At 44.8% G+C, this 20147-nt stretch overlaps 1 protein-coding gene across 1 annotated transcript in view; it reads left to right on the plus strand.

The window, feature by feature from the left end:
• Positions 1-20147, plus strand: part of KCNH3 (potassium voltage-gated channel subfamily H member 3) — a 72677-nt gene that overhangs the window by 46930 nt on the left and 5600 nt on the right. Inside the window, exons 4-10 of the mRNA XM_039339010.1 lie at positions 4510-4640; positions 9228-9480; positions 10719-10876; positions 12511-12718; positions 17042-17308; positions 18299-18498; positions 19596-19845. Of these exons, the coding sequence (XP_039194944.1) occupies positions 4510-4640; positions 9228-9480; positions 10719-10876; positions 12511-12718; positions 17042-17308; positions 18299-18498; positions 19596-19845 (1467 nt within the window). The remainder of the gene's footprint in view (positions 1-4509; positions 4641-9227; positions 9481-10718; positions 10877-12510; positions 12719-17041; positions 17309-18298; positions 18499-19595; positions 19846-20147) is intronic.

Below are 20147 nucleotides of genomic sequence, written 5' to 3' on the forward strand. Positions count from 1 at the left end.
GTCAGCCCGATAATTTTGGCTGGTGGGGTACAGGAGGAAGGCCTTCTCTGCTGTTGCTCCTGCCCTCTGGAACATCTTGCCCCCCGATGTGAGGTTGGCCGCAACCCCCTTATCTTTTCATAAGGGCCTAAAATGCGGCTATGCCAGTCGACTTGGGGACCCAATGAGGGAACAGCACAATGGAGGTGGTTGACTGAGTACTAACAGATCCCACCTCTCCTTACTTCGCCCCCTCCTTCCCCATGTGTCTTTGGCTTTAATGTTTGATTTTAACTTTTTATGTTTTAGATTTTATGTAACTGTAAGCCACCCAGAGTTACCCTATGGTAAGAGGGATGGCCAATAAATTTTATAAATAAGTAAATTCTGCTCCTGGCATCTATCTTTCCATTTTTCCTTTTCCTTAGACTATAGGATCTTTCACTTTTGCTCTACAAAAGTGTTTATAGCAGTGTTTGGGGGACGTGGCTCTTGCTTCCTATTCAGTAGGAAGTGGCCAAAATTGTGGAAACCTTTTGGGAAAAGTATACAGTAGAAATGCCACCTTTGGTTAAGTTTCCACCCATTTTTCTTCTAATTTCTTTATAACTGTAGCCTTGTTCACTTAATAATACTATTTTACATCGCTTTCTCGGCAACCAGTCAACTCTTTGCACCATTACTTTAATTTTATTACATTTTACAAGCTCACTAAATGAAATAACACACACACACAAAAACCCAACCAACTTGATAGCAATCACATAACACACTGGCAAATGTCCTCCTCTCAGCTTCAATACATGACATCGATAACTGAATCCTACTGTGATCTGATTGGCTCATTGCCAAAACAAGATGACACCTGATTGGTTCTCTAAACACTCATGCTCATTGGCTACAATCAGATGAAGGAAAGCGACCCGATATCAACCTAAGCAAGTTGTGCTTCCTTTTTCTGGTTATTTGGCTATAACGTTTCATAGAATACAGTACAGATAATTGAACAAACTATGTTGCATTATATTCTTGACTAAAGTATCTTTCCATTGATATATAATTTTATGGTACTACTCCCCCAAAAAGTGGTGTTATTAGCCATCAAACCTCAAAAATACACTTTTCCCAAAAGATTTCCACAATTTTGGCCACTTCTATATATTGTCTTCTTTATGGAAAACTGTTATTTTCACTTAGCTCATTTTCAATTAGAATAGGGCAAAAACAAGCTCAGGCAATGCATTGCTCACATGGCACAAACCAAAAAACCCCATGATGGTCATGGAGAGAAACTAGCAGACAGAAAAAAAAAACCATGGAAAACCTGCAGCAACCTGCCCTTTCTGAGGCATGTTCAATTTTATGACTGCATATTTTTGATTGTTGTATGACTGCACACAAGTAGAATCACACAATAAATATCATGATTATTTTGGCTGTGACAAAGTCTTGAATCGTAGATACCACGTATGCAGATGTGATATCTAGAAAACTGTGTGATGCTGTATCAGGCAGTGATCAACAGGAGCAAGACATAGCCTCCCCCCCCTCCTCTGGTTGTCCTCCAGAAGGGGTGGACGGCAACAGGATCGTGGAACATATTTATGACTGAGGGCTCCCGTAGCCTTGGAGAGGCTGGTTAAGGCCGTAACTTGAAAAAGTGGGCAGATCCAGGCCAAGAAGTGGATATAACTAAGGCAAGAATTACATTTGATGTATTGGAGTGTACATATCAGATCATTTCCATTACATTTAATTAGTCTTAATTCCCCCTCTGTTTAATCATGGCTGATGCATGTACACAAGATTGTCTCACAAAGTGGAAAGGCTCAATAGCAACGTTATAAAGGCTAAAGTATAGATCCTATGCAATTCTGGCTCTTACATTGTGTACAGGTAGTCCTTGTCTTACAACCACAATTGGGAACAGAATTTCCATTGCAAGCAACAGAGTTATCGAGTCGCGCCCAATTTTATGACCTCTTTTTGCCACGGTTGGTAAGCGAGTCACTGCAGATGAATGCAAGGGAATCCAGTTTCTTCCATTGACTTGTCGGAAGCTGGCTGGGAAGATTGCAAATGGCAATCACATGAGATAAATAACACAGGTTGCCAAATGCCCAAATTTTTGATCACGTGACCATGGGGCTGGTGCAAGAATCGTAAGTCTGAGGACCAGTCATAAGTCACTTTTTTCAGTGCCATTGTAACTTCAAATGTAATAATTGTAATTGTAATAATTGTAATAATAATAATAACAATAATAATAAAGTTGGAAGGGACTTTGGAGGTCATCTAGTCCAACCCCCTGCTCAGGCAGGAAACCCTATACCATTTCAGACAAATGGCTGTCCAGTCTCTTCTTAAAAACCTCCAGTGTTGGAGCATTCACCGCTTCTGCAGGCAGGTTGTTCCACTGGTTAATTGTTCTAACTGTCAGGAAGTTTCTCCTTAGTTCTAGGTTGCTTCTCTCCTTGCTTAGTTTCCACCCGTTGCTTCTTGTCCTGCCTTCAGGCACCTTGGAAAATAGCTTGACTCCCTCTTCTTTGTGGTAGCCCCTGAGATATTGGAACACTGCTATCATGTCCCCCCTCGTCCTTCTCTTCATTAAACTAGATATACCCAATTCCAGCAGCCGTTCCTTATATGCTTTAGCCTACAGTCCCCTAATCATCTTTGTTGCTCTTCTCTGTACTCTTTCTAGAGTCTCAACATTAAACGAATGCTTTTAAATAGAGGACTACCCGTATCTCTGGATAATGGACTTTCATCTTTCTGATCAAGAGGTTGGGGGAGCCTGTCTTGTATTGGCTGACTGGGTCCCTTTTGGAGGGACAGTAACTTTCCCAGCTGTTTATCTGCCAGAGGTATAGTTTTGAAGTTAGGGCTCTCTGTCCTCAGAACAAAAACTCTGACAGAGTTGGAACCTCTGTCTGGGTCTTCCAAGGTAATGCCTTGGTTTGAGCTTCTAAACTGCATCTGTGATGCACAACTTTGCTGTGGTTTTGTGGTGCAGGGGATGTTTCCTTTCTTCTCCCAGAATTGGAGATGCGTGCACATTATTTTCTTGAGCAGTGATGCTACATGGAGGATAGATGTACAGCCAATTACTTCTGTTAGCTCTGAAGAACTAGATGAAATCCCTGACAACCCTTTGTGCAGGATGGCCATAGTTGCCTGTGAAGGATGATCACAGAACAACAAAAAGGGAGTATTCGTGCTATAGCAGAAAGTGGGTCTAGAAAGAAGGGTATGCAAGGAGAGAACACAGAGTTTTTGACAGAGAAGGAATTTCAGAGGCCCTCAAAATTCAGAAAAATTAAGCAAGGGCCTTTTCTCCAGTTATATTTCTGCTGATGTAAGAAAACAATGGCATTTAGGATAGTATCCAAAAGAAAAAGAAGCATTTGAATACCTAACTCTCAGGCTCCAATTCCTTAGGAGTGAAGCTCATTGAATTTAGACTTTTCTTCTGAGTAGCATCTTTAGTACCATATCTTAATTTCTCATTATGACCAGTTTCCTGGCCATGTTAATGAAATATATATATTGATGAAATGCAATGAATAGTTGCAGGAACTGGGAATGTCTAGCTAGCCCAACAAAGAGAAGGACTAAGGATGACACGATAGCAGTCTTCCAATATTTGAGGGGCTGCCACAGAGAGGAGAGGTCAGATATTCTCCAAAACATCTGAGGACAAAACAAGAAGTAACAGATAGAAGCTTAACGAAGAGAGAGCCAACCTAGAACTGAGGAGAAATTTCCTGACGGTGAAAACAATCAGTGGAACAGCTTTTGCCTCCAGAACTTGTGGGTGCTTCATCACTGGAGATTTTGAAGAAGAAACTGGACAGCCACTTGTCCAGAATGGTATAGGGTCTCCTGCCTGGGCAGGGGGTTGGACTAGAAGACCTCCAACACTGTTCTTCTGTATTCTCTAAGGAAGGCTGTTAAAGTTTTTCCTCTAAAGCAGTGGTTCTCAACCTGTGGGTCGGGACCCCATTTGGGGTCGAACGACCATTTCACGGGGGTCGCCAAACAACGCAGTCTGCCATTTTTTCTCCCTTTTCCTTAGCTGTGCTACTCCCTTTTATTCTATTGGCTTTTGAAAGCCAATAGAATAGACTCTCTTGAATAGAGTTTAATTCTATTGGCTTTCAAAAGCCAGTAGGAATTGTCCAGGCTGTCTCTGCCCTGCTGAGCCCACCAAAAGTCCCATTCTGCAAACGGTGCTGCACCAGTTGAGTAGTCCTCGACTTACGACCGGTTGAGTAGTCCTCGACTTACGACCAGTTGGGGTCGCGGCATTAAAAAGGTTGAGAACCACTGCTCTAAAGGATAAGCATTGAATATGTAAGGTTCTGCAACAGTAGAGGTCATCTCCAAGCAAGGGGGAAAACATTGCTCTAAAACTCAAATTTTGAGGTATTTTCTCATTGAAAATATATTGGTTACTGCTGAAAGAGCAGATACAAAGCCTTCTTGGTCTAACGTACCAAATACCATCCCGCCTTTGTCTTTTGCTAGGTGGGCGGCGACATTACAGCCGAGCTGGAGCTAAAGGCTTCAACGCCAATCGTCGGAGAAGCCGGGCTGTGCTTTATCACCTTTCAGGACATCTCCAAAAGCAGGGCAAAGGAAAGCGCAAACTCCACAAGGTATGTGGTATGGACAAGCTCAAGGGGACAACAGACCAAAGCACAGCGTTCAGAAATTTAGTGGATAGAAGTACAGAAACCATACAGGATCTCAAGTTTGTTGAGTGAGGGGAAAGAGTTGAATGTTTATCACAGGGGACAAGGGATATAACACTATTTCATCCAGTGCTCCAAACCTTTTGTTCACAATTAAAAAAAAACTCAACATTTTATTAAATCTCAAAGATTAAGAGATAAGATCATACATACCGAAAAGCAGAAACAAAAAGCTATTCAACCTTGGGAGGGGGGGAGGAATCATTGGAAATATATTTCCGAAGCATCTTAAAATGAAAGTGCCTTTGTGTCTCAGCACTATCGGTATTACACGAATATGGGGCAACCTGAACCCCATCTGAAAAAAAAAAAGAAAATTGTGGATCTTGAAGGACACTAGACTTGATGTTGATCTGTCATCTAAACAAGATGATGCTTGAAGGAGGGTTTCAAAATTGCTTGATTTTACATGGAGGAGTCCCTGTCTCAGGTTATCATGAGTGAGTCCCTTCAAGATCAAAAGTAATAGCTTGAATTGATCTCAGAAGAAAAATGAGCAATCAATATACAGGTATGGCAGGCATCCTCTAGCTTGCATTGGCCAACATTTAACAACCTTCCATAGCAATGGAAGTCTACGTCTGTCTTCATGGGCAGACCAATAGAGAATGTATTTGTAACGTATTCATCTGAATGATTGTGTCCAGGTCCTTTTTGGAAACAGGCACAAATGACTCACAATCAGTAGTAATGTAACTAAGAGACCATGATGACTATCTAGGAAACTGTAAGCAGAACTAAATCCAAGATCTTTCCTGAACCAATGGGGATCCAGTTTTGAGATTGTTACTGAGGAGTAGTTCCTGAGTGCATAATTCCTCAAAAGTCCCCATAAATCCTGTCAATACAAAATGGCTGTGGCTCTCCAACAATTCAAGTGTTGGCCAAATAACTGCTCGAAAATCAGCAACTGCTGATAGGGCTCATTACTTACTTCCCCAACAATTTGCTCTTTGTGTTTATTAACATTTAGTAGAGTCAAACAAGATATATATATATATATATATATATATATATATATATATATATATATATATATATATATATATTATATATATATACACACACACACACACACACACACACACACATATACATATACATATATATACACACATACATATACATATACATATACATATACATATATATTTACCTTGAATGTACACCCTGTCAGCCCAAATATGGGAGAAAGAAATCTTCTTTCTTTTTCTTTTTCTTTTGCCTGTATCAGCTCAATCTAGAGCCATCCACAAGCAGCAGTCGCCAACTGCGACATCATTTTACATTTTTAGGTTGCTAACAAAGAATAAAGAGAGAACTGGTATAGCTATTTCGAGTTCCATTAACTCTCTTCAGCCAGACTTACTCTTCTGAGATTCGAACCTGGGCTTATCTGCATGTTAGGCAGTTGTTATGACCTCTATATATATTAAAAAGCAGGAATCCCAACTTTTGGAATCCTTGGTGCTCTCTGAGCTTGGTTGCTTGCTTGCAACCATGTCATTACCAAAGTAGATAATATCATCAGTGCTAGTGAGTGTGGGGTTTGCTCCCTGTTTATTTACATAGCTTGTTCTGCCAGTGCTGATGGGGGCATGATTTTCTCCATGGCAGTTCCTTGACTAGGGTACTGATTTCTCAATTGTTGGTTTCCAACTTTTATCATCTCTTCTTCTTCTTCTTCTTCTTCTTCTTCTTCTTCTTCTTCTTCTTCTTCTTCTTCTTCTTCTTCTTCTTCTTCTTCTTCTTCTTCTTCCTCCTCTTCCTCTTCCTCTTCCTCTTCTTCTTCTTCTTCTTCTCCTTCTTCTTCTTCTTCTCTCTTTCTCTCTCTCTCTCTTTCTTCTCTCTCTCTCTCTCTTGTCTCTGTTGCTGACCAAAATAATTTGTGCAAAAGCTTACAAGCAAACCAAATGAGCATTTTTCATATATGCTTTGCCCAGGTTTGCCTGGTGCACCAGTTGCAGCCTTATTTGGACCGGGAGGCTCTACTCACAGTCACTCATGCCCTTGTCACCTCAAGACTGGATTACTGTAATGCGCTCTACATGAGGCTACCCTTGAAGAGCGTTCGGAGGCTGCAGTTGGTTCAGAATGCAGCCGCGAGAGCGATTGTGGGTGCGCCAAGGTACACCCATGTGTCACCTATCCTCCGTGAGCTGCACTGGCTTCTTGTGGGTCTCCGGACACAATTCAAGGTAGTGGTTATCACCTTTAAAGCCCTTCATGGCTTAGGACCAGGTTACTTACAGGACTGCATACTGCCGCATAGTTCCCAGAGACCGGTGAGGTCCCACAGATTGGGCCTCCTTCAGGTCCCGTCGGCCAGACAATGTCGGCTGGCGGGCCCTCGGGGAAGGGCCTTTTCTGTGGTGGCTCCGACCTGGTGGAATCAACTTCCCCCCGCGATTCGAACTACTCCCACCTTGCTGGCCTTTAAGAAAGTCATTAAAACTCTCCTGTTCCGGCAGGCCTGGGGTTGATGTCCCCGGGGGGGGGCGGGATACGACTGGACACGCTGTATGAATGCACTTATTTTATTGTTTTATTGTTATATTTATTGTTTTAATTTTGTACGCCGCCCTGAGTCCCTAGGGATTGGGCGGCATATAAATTTTATTAATAAAATAATAAATAAATAAATAAATAAATATTCCTTCCAAGACTCCAAGAGATAAAATGATCCTGTCTGTAGATGGCCTCCATCTCTTTGTAGAGAGCTCCTGCACACTTATCTGTCTCCTATTTTAGGGAACCACAAGCCCTGAAATTATATAATCCCATGATTATCTAGACATTAATTTGTGCTAATGAAGACCAGTCTGAAATGATTTTGCCCCTTCTGTTCCATATGCAGAAGCCAACCAGTTGACAATTCATTCTCACTTCAATGTGGGTATTTTTTACTACTTCTTAGGATAGAGCAGGCTAATTTACGGATGAAGAATAAGTCATGCAGCATACACAGCTCTGTCTTCCAAGAATATGGTACAGATTTTATAAATAACACTCAAAATCTACTGCCCAAGGCAATTCTTCTCCCTGATTAATGAAACAGCTGGCCCATTTTTTTTTAACAAAAACTCAACATTTCTTTATTAAACATACACTAAATATGGATCAGGTTCATTCACTGCAAAACTTAAAACAGATTCTGAAACAAAAAAAATTGAAAAGCACATTAAATATCAACAAACTAAGGCAGCCCCATTGAATGTGCTTGTATTTATTTGGTTTAAGTTGTAAAGCAGTGTGTAGCTACTTGAGCATGCAACCAAATGCAGTACACCCTTCCCTCCAGAGGTTACAGATGGGTAGTAGTCACATTTAATTAGTTATCCTTCTTAAGCCCATCATTTTGTGAAGATCTGTATTCAGAGACTGGTGTGTATGTCTCTGAACTTTACTGGATCAGGGCAAAATAATCCTGGAAAGGATTTACATTTTTTAAATCTGCCTGGCCCATCCTGCCCCCCCCCCCAGATATGCTCAGTCTGCATCCTCTAGTCTAGAATTCCCTGGATCGCAAGGCACAACACTGAGTTGTAAGTCTGAGATTGTCAGTTTTGGATCCCTGAAGGAGCTCCACCAGGCAGGATTTCAAATAGACATTCTTTCACCTACTATATGTCAGGCTCAAGCCTAGAGAGGAGACAGTGAGATCCAGTTGAGTTCAATCTTTTATTTGCTCACAGCTAATGGAGAAAATCTTGCCAAATTAAAACTATAACCTCCTAATCTACTAGATCTGAGAGATTCTAGGGCAGCGGTTCTCAACCTATGCGTCGCGACCCCATTTGGGGTCGCCAAGCAAGGCTGTCCGCCATTTTTTTCCCCTTTTCCGGCGGGTGCCTTACCTCCCTTGGGCTGGGCCAGCTGGTAGCCCAGCTGGTGGTCAGCCTGCTCCGTCTCTGCCGCTTGCCAGCTATGCCTCGGCTGGTGCAGGGGACGGCACCATGCATGCACGGCGCTCCTGGGCAGGGAAAGTCCTCGACTTACGACCGGTTTAGTCCTCAACTTACGACCGGTTTAGTCCTCGACTTACGACCGGTTGGGGGGTCGCGGCATTAAAAAGGTTGAGAACCACTGTTCTAGGGGGTGGCTACCCTGAACCTCTTCCCCATTCAGCTCAGGACTGATCTGAGCCTCTTTCTGGAAAGGCTCTGAGTCGGCTAAATACACCTCCTCTGATGCTGCAGGTGCACATTCCATCACACGATAATACCCAAAGATAGGACAAAAAAAGCAAGCAGATCCAGCGGTGGACCCATTGGATGCAAAAATCACCCACTCACTCTTAACTTCCCTACTTGATGGATTCCTGGGGAACTCCCTGCTCCCCCCCCCCCCAGTCAATGTAGGCTGGGTTGAGAGGCTTTGCTTAGTGCCGGGCCACCTGTTTTGCATGGTGACCGCTGCCACTGTTGCCATTGTGATTTTTCTAGCCTTCCCATTCCGAGCATTTAATCTTTCTTATGGGTTTCTCTCCAGGGCGTGTTTGGTGAGAAGTCTGCCTTGCCTGAATACAAAGTGGCTGCTGCTCGCAAATCGCCATTCATCCTGCTGCATTATGGTACCTTCAAGGCTGGCTGGGACGGACTGATTCTCCTGGCCACGCTGTACGTGGCTGTCACGGTGCCCTACAGCGTCTGCTTCAATGGCACCAAGGACGAAGGGCTTCCAGAGGCTTCTCGTGCGCCCCCCAGTGTCTGTGATCTCTCTGTTGAAATCCTTTTTATCTTAGGTAAGGGGACAGGTATCATCAGCACCTGGGAGGCCACATTCCAGATTAAGAGGCAAGCGGCCCCCTGTTTAATTCCTGACATTCCAAGATAGAGGAGAATCAGGGAGCAGCTATACTGTAGTTGGTCAGTGTAAGTACAGGTTGTCCTCGACTTAACAGCCGTTCGTTTCGTGACTGCTTGAAGTTACAGCGACACCGAAAATAGTGACATCTGACTGGCCTTTACACTTACAACCACCACAACATCCCCATGGTCATAAATGAAAATTTGGGCACATAGCAAGTGGCATTTGTTTACCATTGTGGCCTCCCGGGGTCACGGATCACCATTTGTGACATTCCCAACTCAGGTTTGCTTAAAAATTACACGATTCTTTTAACAACTGCTTCAATTCGCTTAACAACCACGGCAAACGGTGTAAAATCAGGCAGGACTCATTCAACAAGCCCCTTGCTTAGGCGGTGGAAATTCTGGTCCCAGTTATGGTTGTAAGTTGAGGACTACTTTTAATACTGAGCTTGACGGGCCACCATTCAGATCTGCTCTGAAGCCCCGTGTGCCTTATCGTTCTTGGAGTGCGGGGGACCTTTAGAAAGACTCTCATTTCTCCATTTGGGAATTTGGCAACTGAAATCAAAAAGTTCTAGGCTCTGGTTTTGAGGAGAGCCTGTGAAGATTTGAGACGGCATTTACATGAAAAGCTCTTGGCTTCCAAAATGGGAGATTGCCAAAGAAACTAGCAACAGCAGTCCCAGATCAAAATTAGAGCTAGCATGGAGCTAGATCCTGCATGGCCAGCTCAGAGAATTTCTTGCTCATCGCTGGCTTCAAGGGAGCCCTTTCTGCCTCCCTCCCCGGCCTTCTGAGTCACTTCTGTCAAGCGAGGGCCTCCCCAGGAGGTGATCTCCTTTCACTGGCAAAGGAGTCGTTTGGGGGGGGGTGTTCAGATATACATGAGCTTCCGCTCACTTGACCGTTTTGCATAGTAAGAAAAGCAGATGACGGTGGGCACAGCCCGAAAGCGTCAGCTGGTGAGAGGATTAAGTAGCCTGGCCTTTCCTACCAGCTGCCAAGTTGAATGGTATCCTTCTGCAACTTCCACAATTCCCAGGTGGCAAGACCAGGGATCGTCAGGGTTCTAATCTTGGGATATCGGGAAGGCAGTGAGGGAAGGAAGGCTTGCATGATGGTTGCAAACTGCCATTCTTTTACTGTTGTTGTTTGCATTGTTTTGTAGACATTGTGTTGAATTTTCGTACCACGTTTGTCAGCAAATCAGGGCAGGTGGTCTTTGATCCTCATGCTATATTCCTACACTACTTGACCCGCTGGTTCGTGCTGGATCTCTTAGCAGCATTGCCCTTCGACCTACTCTATGCCTTCAAGGTCAACGTGGTGAGTTGGGTTCGGATTCTCTGCGATGGGGCACACAGAAGATGTGTTGATTATTCAAGGCTATTTCATGCGGTCATAAGTATATCTTTGTAGAGCAGTGTTTCTCAACCTTGACAATTTTAAGTTGAAGTCCACATGCCTTAAAATTGTCAAGGTTGAGAAACACTGTTGTAGAGAGTCAGAGTGGCAACTTAGTTGATTCTGGCTTTCCTGCTATTGTTTACTGAACTTGGTCTTCCCTCAATATTTCATTTCTCGGTAAAATATTGCTGGTGAGTGTTTTGGCCTCAAAAGTATGACTCCTGATCTAGAATCTCGCCTATTTTAACGAACGTTCTTCCTGCTGATAGGGAGAGCTCTCATTGGCTAGGGAACCTTGCACTGAACTGAACTGAAAAAGTGTCTGCTCCAGCAGAAGGTCAGGCCATTGATGAGGAGAGTGTGAGTGTGGACAGACCATTGCAGAGAAGGCCTTGGGAAGGCTGTCCAGATCTGCTTTACAGTAGTGGCCAAAATTGTGGAAACCTTTTGGGAAAAGTGTACAGTAAAAATGCCACCTTGGGTGAAGTTTCCACCAATTTTTCTTCTAATTTCTTTATAACTGTAGCCTCGTTCACTTAATAATACTATTTTACATCGCTTTCTGGGCAACCAGTCTTTGCACCATTACTTTAATTTTATTACGTTTTACAAGCTCACTAAATGAAAGAACACAAAAAAACCCAACCAACTTGATAGCGATCACGTAACACACTGGCAAATGTCCTCCTCTCAGCTTCAATACATGACATCGATAACTGAATCCTACTGTGCTCTGATTGGCTCATTGCCAAAACAAGATGACACCTGATTGGCTCTCTAAACACTCATGCTCATTGGCTACAATCAGATAAAGGAAAGCTACCTGATATCAACCTAAGGAAGTTGTGCTTCCTTTTTCTGGTTATTTGGCTATAACTTTTCATACAATAATAATTAAACAAACTTTGTTGCATTACATTCTTGATTAAATTATCTTTCCATTGATATATAATTTTATGGTACTACTTCCCCCAAAAAGTGGTGTTATTAGCCATCAAACCTCAAAAATACACTTTTCCCAAAAGGTTTCCACAATTTTGGCCACTACTGTAGTGCCAATGATTCTTTGTTCTTGACTGCAATTAAGTCTGGTTATTTCCAATTTGTAGGTGATTATGCAGGGCTTGGATCAGTTCTAGGATGCAAAGCGTCCTTTAGAGTTCTTCGCCCAGGTAATTGCAACGCAGAAATGTTGAGGAAGACCAAAGTAGCATACTTGGGTCTGAAGTTCATTACAAGCCAGCGTGAAGCTTCAAACGCCAAAGTATCAGTTGGATGCATTTTAAAGTTACTACCGGAAGGACTATAAATAATTTTGTTAGCAGCTTAGAAGAAGGAAGACTTTTCTATTTTTTTTTTTTCCTTCTTGTGCTGGTGTGGTATTTCATAAATTTAATTCAAGAGAGCTGTATTCCTCAAAAACAAGCCCCGGCATTCCTTGGTTAGGGGCCTTTATGATGTTGCCATGTTTCTTCTCTTCTGCCAGCACAACATTCCCCCTCGACCCCAGTAGGGGCTGTCTAGGCATATCCGGTCTTTTCTTTCTCACCCAGTATTTTGGGGCACACCTGCTGAAGACGGTGAGACTCTTGCGGTTACTGCGGCTGCTGCCCAACCTGGATCGGTACTCCCAGTACAGCGCTGTGGTGCTCACCCTGCTCATGACCGTCTTTGCCCTTCTGGCTCACTGGGTTGCCTGCGTCTGGTACTTCATCGGCCAGCGAGAGGTCGAGAGCAGCCCCTCCCAATTGCCCGGGATAGGTGCGTGCTGGGGGGGGCTATCTTCCTTGGGGTGGGGCTTCAGGGCAGCTCAGGGAGGGTTACTTTCTTCTCTTAATTAGAATTGAAGCTCCACAGGCCACTGCATGTTGCAACTTAAGGGAAGGCGTATGGCCAAGTAGAAGCAGAAGGGCCTATATCAGGGGTAGGCAACCTTGGCTCTTTTATGACTCGTGGACTTCAATTCCCAGAATTCCTGAGCCAGCCATGCTGAAGGGAAAGGGAGAGGTTTTCAAGCTGAGCCATGCTGGCTCAGGAATTCTGAGAGTTGAAGTCCACGAGTCATAAAAGAGCCAAGGTTGCCTACTCCTGGCCTATATGAATGGGAATGGGACAACTTGCCACAGCCAATTCATCACGGACAACTCGCCGCGGGACAATTTAATTCAATTTAATTATTTAAAATAAATAAAAAAATATTTTCATTTTTACCATTCACATTTCATTCTGCCCCTTCTTTGGCATTCCTTTCTTTGATGATTCTATTCCAACATTTCTTTGATATTAGTGTAACTTTTGTTGTCCTGTGTGCCGAGTTGGCCGTGGCGAGTTGTTCCGCAGTAAATTGGCCGTGGCGAATTGTCATAGACCCCCACATGAATAGCTGTGGTCACCTCCAGTCAAGCGCAGAAATAATCCGCACGGTCCCTCTCTTGTGCTTGGGGACCATGAGCTCTTGCATAATTACCGTTCTCCAGCAGACTCTGGGGACTGCATGGTGACAAATTAGCAAGTAACTGCCGCATTGGCTTTGAGATAGGGCTGCCAAATCCCTAGGGGAGTGTGGAGAGACTCAGTGCTCAAGGGTGATATATCTGTTGCAACTTGGTAAAGTGTTTTTTTTTTCCCTTCCTTTTTTTTTAAATGAAGAGAGCTGGGAGATCTCCGAGCTCTCTGAATTTATTTTTGGTTTAGTGATGGATTTCTTGCTTCCATGCTTTCGAATTATATTCATCCTCCGATATGGTGCCTTTTAATATATGTTGGCTGTCAACCTGGACAGTACGAATTCCTGATTTGCCCCATTCCCTTTGGGCATGCTGGGTGAAACGATGGGAATTGACAACCAACACATCCAGATGGCACTGCATTGGGGAAGGCTGTTTTAATCCTTCATAAATGCTGCCTCTGGCTCACTATCTCCCATAGAAAAGAGAGAGAAAGCTACTGATGCTGGGAGGATGAGCTGCAGAAAAAATGAGATCAATTTCACCTTGGGCTTGGGGCCTGTACAGAGAGCTTCCCTTTGTCTTCTGGCTTTTCAAATTCCTATCCGACTCCTTTCTCAGGGCTCTGCGAGAACTGGGATGGGGAAGGAGTCCTGAGGAGCTCCTGAGACCTCACAGTCTCACTTCTATTGATCCCTGAAAGCAATTAGAATTGAGGGTACCTCTCTTCTCTAGCTCACTTTTAACCATCGCAGGATTTACTGATCTTAATGATCTGAGGCAATTCAATTCTGTGGCTTAATGGAAACACACAATGATTAGCCTACTCAGACATACTGCTACCTGGATCAGTGTCTAAGTCAGTGATAACGAACGTCTTGGGCTCAGCAGGTCAAGAATTCAGAAAATGACTAATTTGACTCTGCTGCTTTCTCTCTCTCTCTCTCACACACACACACAAAAACACACATACACACACACACATACAAAGAAACGAGAAACAATTCTGTTTCCTCCCTCTTCTCATCTAGAGCATCCTGAACAGTGGTACTTGGCAGCAGCAATGATGAATCTGGGCCTGAAGTTGAGGTCTGGACCTTAACATTCAGCCCTAGCACCACCGCTGCTATCAGAAAAGCTGCCCTGTGTGAGCCTTAGGTAATGGCACAATTGCCGCGAGAATCTGCCACATGGCACTTACCTCTTTCTGTTGACAGGGCTCTGCAGCCTACCCAAAACTCCTCTGGGTCACACCAGGCCTTCATTCTTGAAGCGGCTTCGGAGAAATGCTCTTCCACGGCCTCTGAAAAACTATGTGAAAGGAGGCCCCGTTCTCACACAATTTTTGGAGGCTGTGGAGGATACACACAAGAGCACAGCCCTCTCCCGTGGCCTTGGCAGCTTCCACAGCCTCCCAAAATTATGTGAAAAATGGAGTGTGCTTTCGAGAACAATTGTTCTTGGGTGTGGTAAATACTGGCGTGTCACCAAAATGTCATGGTGTGTCACCCTCGACAAGAGTGTCATAGATTGGCCATCACTGGTCTAAGCAGAAGACTGCTGTCTACATTCATTTCCCAACATTGCACATAACTGCTTGGCTGGGTCTCTGGTATCCCTCTCTACAACATAAATGGCTGCAAGAGAGACACCTTAGCAAATTTTCACTTAGATACTAATGGGTGTGACTGGCTTGTATGTGTGGTAACAGGGGACAAATAGTGCTGCTTAAGCATGAATTCTGGATGGGAGCAGTTTGCATGAAAAAACTTTATGATATATATGGCCATTGCCAGGGTTTTTTAAACTGTGTCCCATGGAACCCCAGGGTCTCATAAGAACCTGGTGAGTTCTATGAAAGGTGAAAGGTTAAAAAGAAAGTTCACCAAACTCGGCTAGTTTTCTATCAACAAGAGCTTCTCTGCTTGATAAGGGGGTTCCAGGAACTAATTAATTAATATTTGTGAACTAAGAGGTTCCATGGTTGGGAAAACAAATTGAAAGCCACTGATCTATAGAAGGGCAGTAATCATGAATTTAGGGGATGTGTGCCTCCCTGTGTGGTGAAAGGCGTATTTAATAATAATAATAATAATAATAATAATAATAATAATAATAATAATAGCAGTAAAGTTGGAAGGGGCCTTGGAAGTCATCTAGTTCACCCCCCTGCTCAGGCAGGAAACCCTACACCATTTCGGACAAATGGCTGTCCAGTCTCTTCTTAAAAACTTCCAGTGTTGGAGCATTTACTGCTTCTGGAGGCAAGCTGTTCCACTGATTAATTGTTCTCACTGTCAGGAAGTTTCTCCTTAGTTCTAGGTTGCTTCTCTCCTTGATTAGTTTCCACCCGTTGCTTCTTGTCCTGCCTTCAGGTGCTTTGGAAAATAGCTTAATTCCCTCTTCTTTATGGCAGCCCCTGAGATATTGGAATACTGCTATCATGTCCCCCCTTGTCCTTCTCTTCGTTAAACTAGACATACCCAATTCTCGCAACCGTTCCTTATATGTTTTAGCCTCCAGTCCCCTAATCATATTTGTATTTGTAGAGGGATAGGACATATCCACAGTATTTGTAGAGGGATAGGACATATCCACAGAAAATATCTTTAAAGCCAGCCAAAAAAACCTGACCATCTAGAGGTTGTGGATTCCAATCTGTCCTGGGCAATATGACCAGTGGGAAAGATGCCAGGAATTATGGTTCACCAACACCTGGAAGGATAATAAGTTGTGTACCCCACTTTTTTTTTTAATATGGTAGTGTTAAAAGAGATTCGGGTAAAACCTCATAGAACAGTGGTGGCGAACCTATGGCCCGGGTGCAGAGGCGGCACTCAGAGCCCTCTCTGTGGGCACGCGTGCCGTAGCCCCAGTCCTAGGCCTTCAGCTGGGTTTTATAAAACCTTTTCACTTTAGGCCTCTGCCACCATGTACAAAAAAAAGGTTCAATCAATCAGCCAATTTCAATTTCTCAGGGGAAAAAAAAGATCTTGCAAAGTTGGAATTGATTGATTGAACTTTTTAGTCCCACCCAGTCTGCTGTTATCACCGCAGCCATGCCCACCCAATGGGCCACACCCACCCAATGGGCCACACCCACCCGGCACCCGACAATGCATAAGTGGGTTTTGGGTTGCAGTTTGGGCACTCAGTCTCTAAAAGGTCCGTCATCACTGTCATAGAACAAGACAGATCAGATACTTTAGACAAGCAGCAGAGGCAGGCAATTGCCTGCGTGCTCTGATTGTCCAAAGCTATCTGTTGGACCAATGTTGGAACTTCTATCTGCTAGCCCAGGGGTAGGAAACCTTGGCTCTTTTATGACTCGTGGACTTCAACTCCCAGAATTCCTGAGCCAGCCATGCTGAGGGGAAAGGGAGAGGTTTCCAAGCTGAGCCATGCTGGCTCAGGAATTCTGGGAGTTGAAATCCACGAGTCATAAAAGAGCCAAGGTTGCCTACCCCTGGCCTAGCCTATAAGGCTTTACTATTTAGGTTTTTCTTCAGGACACTGACCAGAACAGGTTGTGTTTGCAGCTGAGAAAAGAACCCAGTCTGTAGGGTGAGGAAAGAAGGGAAAGAAGTTTAGCCTGGATTTTCTTCTAGCTTTGCTTCCTTCTTCCCCATCCTTGCAGGTTGGCTGCAGGAGCTTGCTCGACGCCTGGAGACTCCCTATTACCTGGCTCAGAGGAACAGCAGTGGTGAAGAAGAACCTGCCAACCAGACCACTTCCTCCCTGAATGGCACAACTTGGGAACTCTTAGGGGGACCTTCCTTGCGCAGTGCTTATATTACCTCCCTATACTTTGCCCTCAGCAGCCTGACCAGTGTGGGCTTTGGCAACGTATCGGCAAACACCGACTCAGAGAAGATCTTCTCCATCTGCACCATGCTGGTGGGGGGTGAGTTGGGCTCTGCCCCTGGGTGGGATATCAAGAAGGAGAACCAGTAAGACCTCCCTAGCATCTTTCTTCCTCCCCCTCCTCCTCCTCCCCCTCCCCCCCCTCCTCCTCCTCCTCCTTGCTTCTAACTCAGGTTCCTGGGCAATCTAGTTCTCATGACAACGGGCCAAGAACTTTCTATTATTGTGAGTTTTATTTTGGTACATTCCCAACAAGCAGTAAGGTGATTCTTACGTCCTTAGCCTCCTTCCAATGGTAAGAAAATAAAACCAGATGGCTGATCTCTGTTCTTCTCAGATTGTGGAACACATTAGTGGTGGGAAATGAAAGCTGCCTTTTTAAATTTAGACCTAACTTTTAATTGTTAGGCTAAGGAAATCAAGGACAAATAAGAGACGGGGGGGGGGGGGTTGGGGTGCACCAGGCACCTCTCATTCCTATGCTCTGTGGCTAACCTTCAACAAAGTTACTGAAAGGGGAAAAAGAAGAAGACATGCCAGTGTAGGAGAGGCCCATTGGTTGCAATGAAAGTATGAAACCTACAATTCTACTCCTCATTCAGTTTTTGTGCGGCTTCTTGCATCTCATATTATCTAGACCAGGGGCAGGCAACCTTGGCTCTTTCATGACTCGTGGACTTCAACTCCCAGAATTCCTGAGCCAGCATGGCTCAGCTTGGATACCTCTCCCTTTCCCCTCAGCATGGCTGGCTCAGGAATTCTGGGAGTTGAAGTCCACAAGTCATAAAAGAGCCAAGGCTGCCTACCCCTGGTCTAGATGTTCCCTAGATTCTCAGCTCCTCAGATTCTTGGCTGTCATATTTGTGGGTCCAAGACAGCTAGAGATTGCAAGATTGAGATTAGTTTGATTAGTTTGTGGATTAATTGCAGAATAGTGGGATTACAGCCACGACTACAGTTATGTTCACCTTCTCCTTGGCCGTCTCAGCCAGACTAGCCTCGGCCTGTTCTCTTTCTCCTCCATCCCCAGCACTGATGCACGCTGTTGTCTTCGGCAACGTCACGGCCATCATTCAGCGCATGTATGCTCGGCGCTTCCTCTATCACAGCCGTACACGTGACCTGCGCGACTACATCCGTATTCATCGGATCCCTCCACCGCTAAAGCAGCGCATGCTGGAATACTTCCAAGCCACCTGGAGTGCTAGCAATGGGATTGATACACGGGAGGTGAGAACCAGCCCAGGCAAGGGCAAGACCTGGGCAGGAAGAATGGACAAGGTAGAGGATTCTACCCAGGGCCACCTGACTCTTCTAAGAGAGCAGCTGGGGAGGGACTAGAAGTCCTGCTTGATGCATTGGATTACACTCCCTGTCATTCCTAGCTAAGCAAAGCTGATGGGTATGCTGATATGTGTGACCAGAATTGTGGCCCAATGCATTTGGGGCCTGCCAAATCAGAGAAAACTTGAGCGCCCACTAGAGCATGATCTGTGCACCATGCCTTCCAAATAGAAAGTGTAGAAGTTCGTCCATTCTGTCAAAGCTATGCAAATAATGGGAGACCTCTAGGCCAGTTCCTTTCTTTCCACCCACCTTGCCCTTAAGCAGCAGAATTATTGTAAAGGTCAAGAAGGCTTGGCTGGGAAATCACCTCGAAGTTCTTGGCACAAGAACAGAGGCAAAGGTCAGGAGGCTGACAAATGAGTAGAAGCAATAAGCCACAGTGGTCTCAGCTGTGAAAGTGAAGAGACAGGTAGCCCAGCCAGGAGAAATAAAGCAAAACAGGAAAGCAAAGTATATATATACAGAGTACTTTGTTAACAAAGGGGTGTGTGTGTGTGTGTGTGTGTGTGTGTTCCTCTTCCATCTCACTGAAATTGGTCTTGTCCTGTACACAATATTGCCTTAACTCAGTGGTTCTCAACCTGTGGGTTGGGACCCCATTTGGGGTCGAACGACGTTGCCAAACAACGCAGTCCGTCATTTTTTTTTCCCCTTTTCCTTAGCTGTGCTACTCCCTTTTATTCTATTGGCTTTTGAAAGCCAATAGAATAGACTCTCTTGAATAGAGTCTAATTCTATTGGCTTTCAAAAGCCAATAGGAATTGTCCAGGCTCTCTGCCCTGCTGAGCCCGCCAAAAGTCCCATTCTGCAAACGATGCTGCACCAGTTGAGTAGTCCTCGACTTACGACCGGTTGGGCGTCGCGGCGTTAAAAAGGTTGAGAACCACTGCCTTAGACCATCTCAGACAAAGGCAGCCTCCCGGGTCCCTGAGGAAGAGGAGAACTTTCTAACCCTGCTGCTGTGCCTTCTTTCTCGCCAGTTGCTGCATAGCCTCCCGGATGAGCTGCGTGCCGATATCGCCCTGCATCTTCACAAGGAACTGCTCCAATTGCCCCTCTTTGAGGGGGCCAGCCGGGGCTGCCAGCGGTCCCTTTCGCTCAGCGTCCGGACCTCTTTCTGCACGCCGGGAGAATACCTGATCCGGCAGGGAGATGCGCTCCAGGCTCTCTATCTCATCTGCTCGGGCTCCATGGAGGTGCTGAAAGATGGCACCGTGCTTGCCATCCTAGGTAGCGCATGCTTCTCTTTCAGTCCCTGCTCTTTCCCCTTCCCACGTTGTAAGGCTGGGAGACTGGGAAGTTTGAAAAAGTTGGCTGGATTTGGAAACCCTTGCACGCTCAAGCTTGTTGAACATAACACAGTCACTGTGTTCCCACATCTTGGGTTCGTCCATACCAATAAACCGTATTCCAGCTTCGTCTTATAGCCTGTTTCTCGTAACAATTAAAGCAACGGCAGTTCCCATGACACAATGAACCACGAATTACCCATCCCATTTAGCCTAGACTTTAAATATGGTTTGTGAATCCAG

The sequence above is a fragment of the Crotalus tigris genome, unplaced genomic scaffold (genome assembly GCF_016545835.1).
Source record: "Crotalus tigris isolate CLP2741 ecotype Arizona unplaced genomic scaffold, ASM1654583v1 scf7180000017726.370058, whole genome shotgun sequence".
Taxonomy (NCBI): Eukaryota; Metazoa; Chordata; class Lepidosauria; order Squamata; family Viperidae; genus Crotalus; species Crotalus tigris.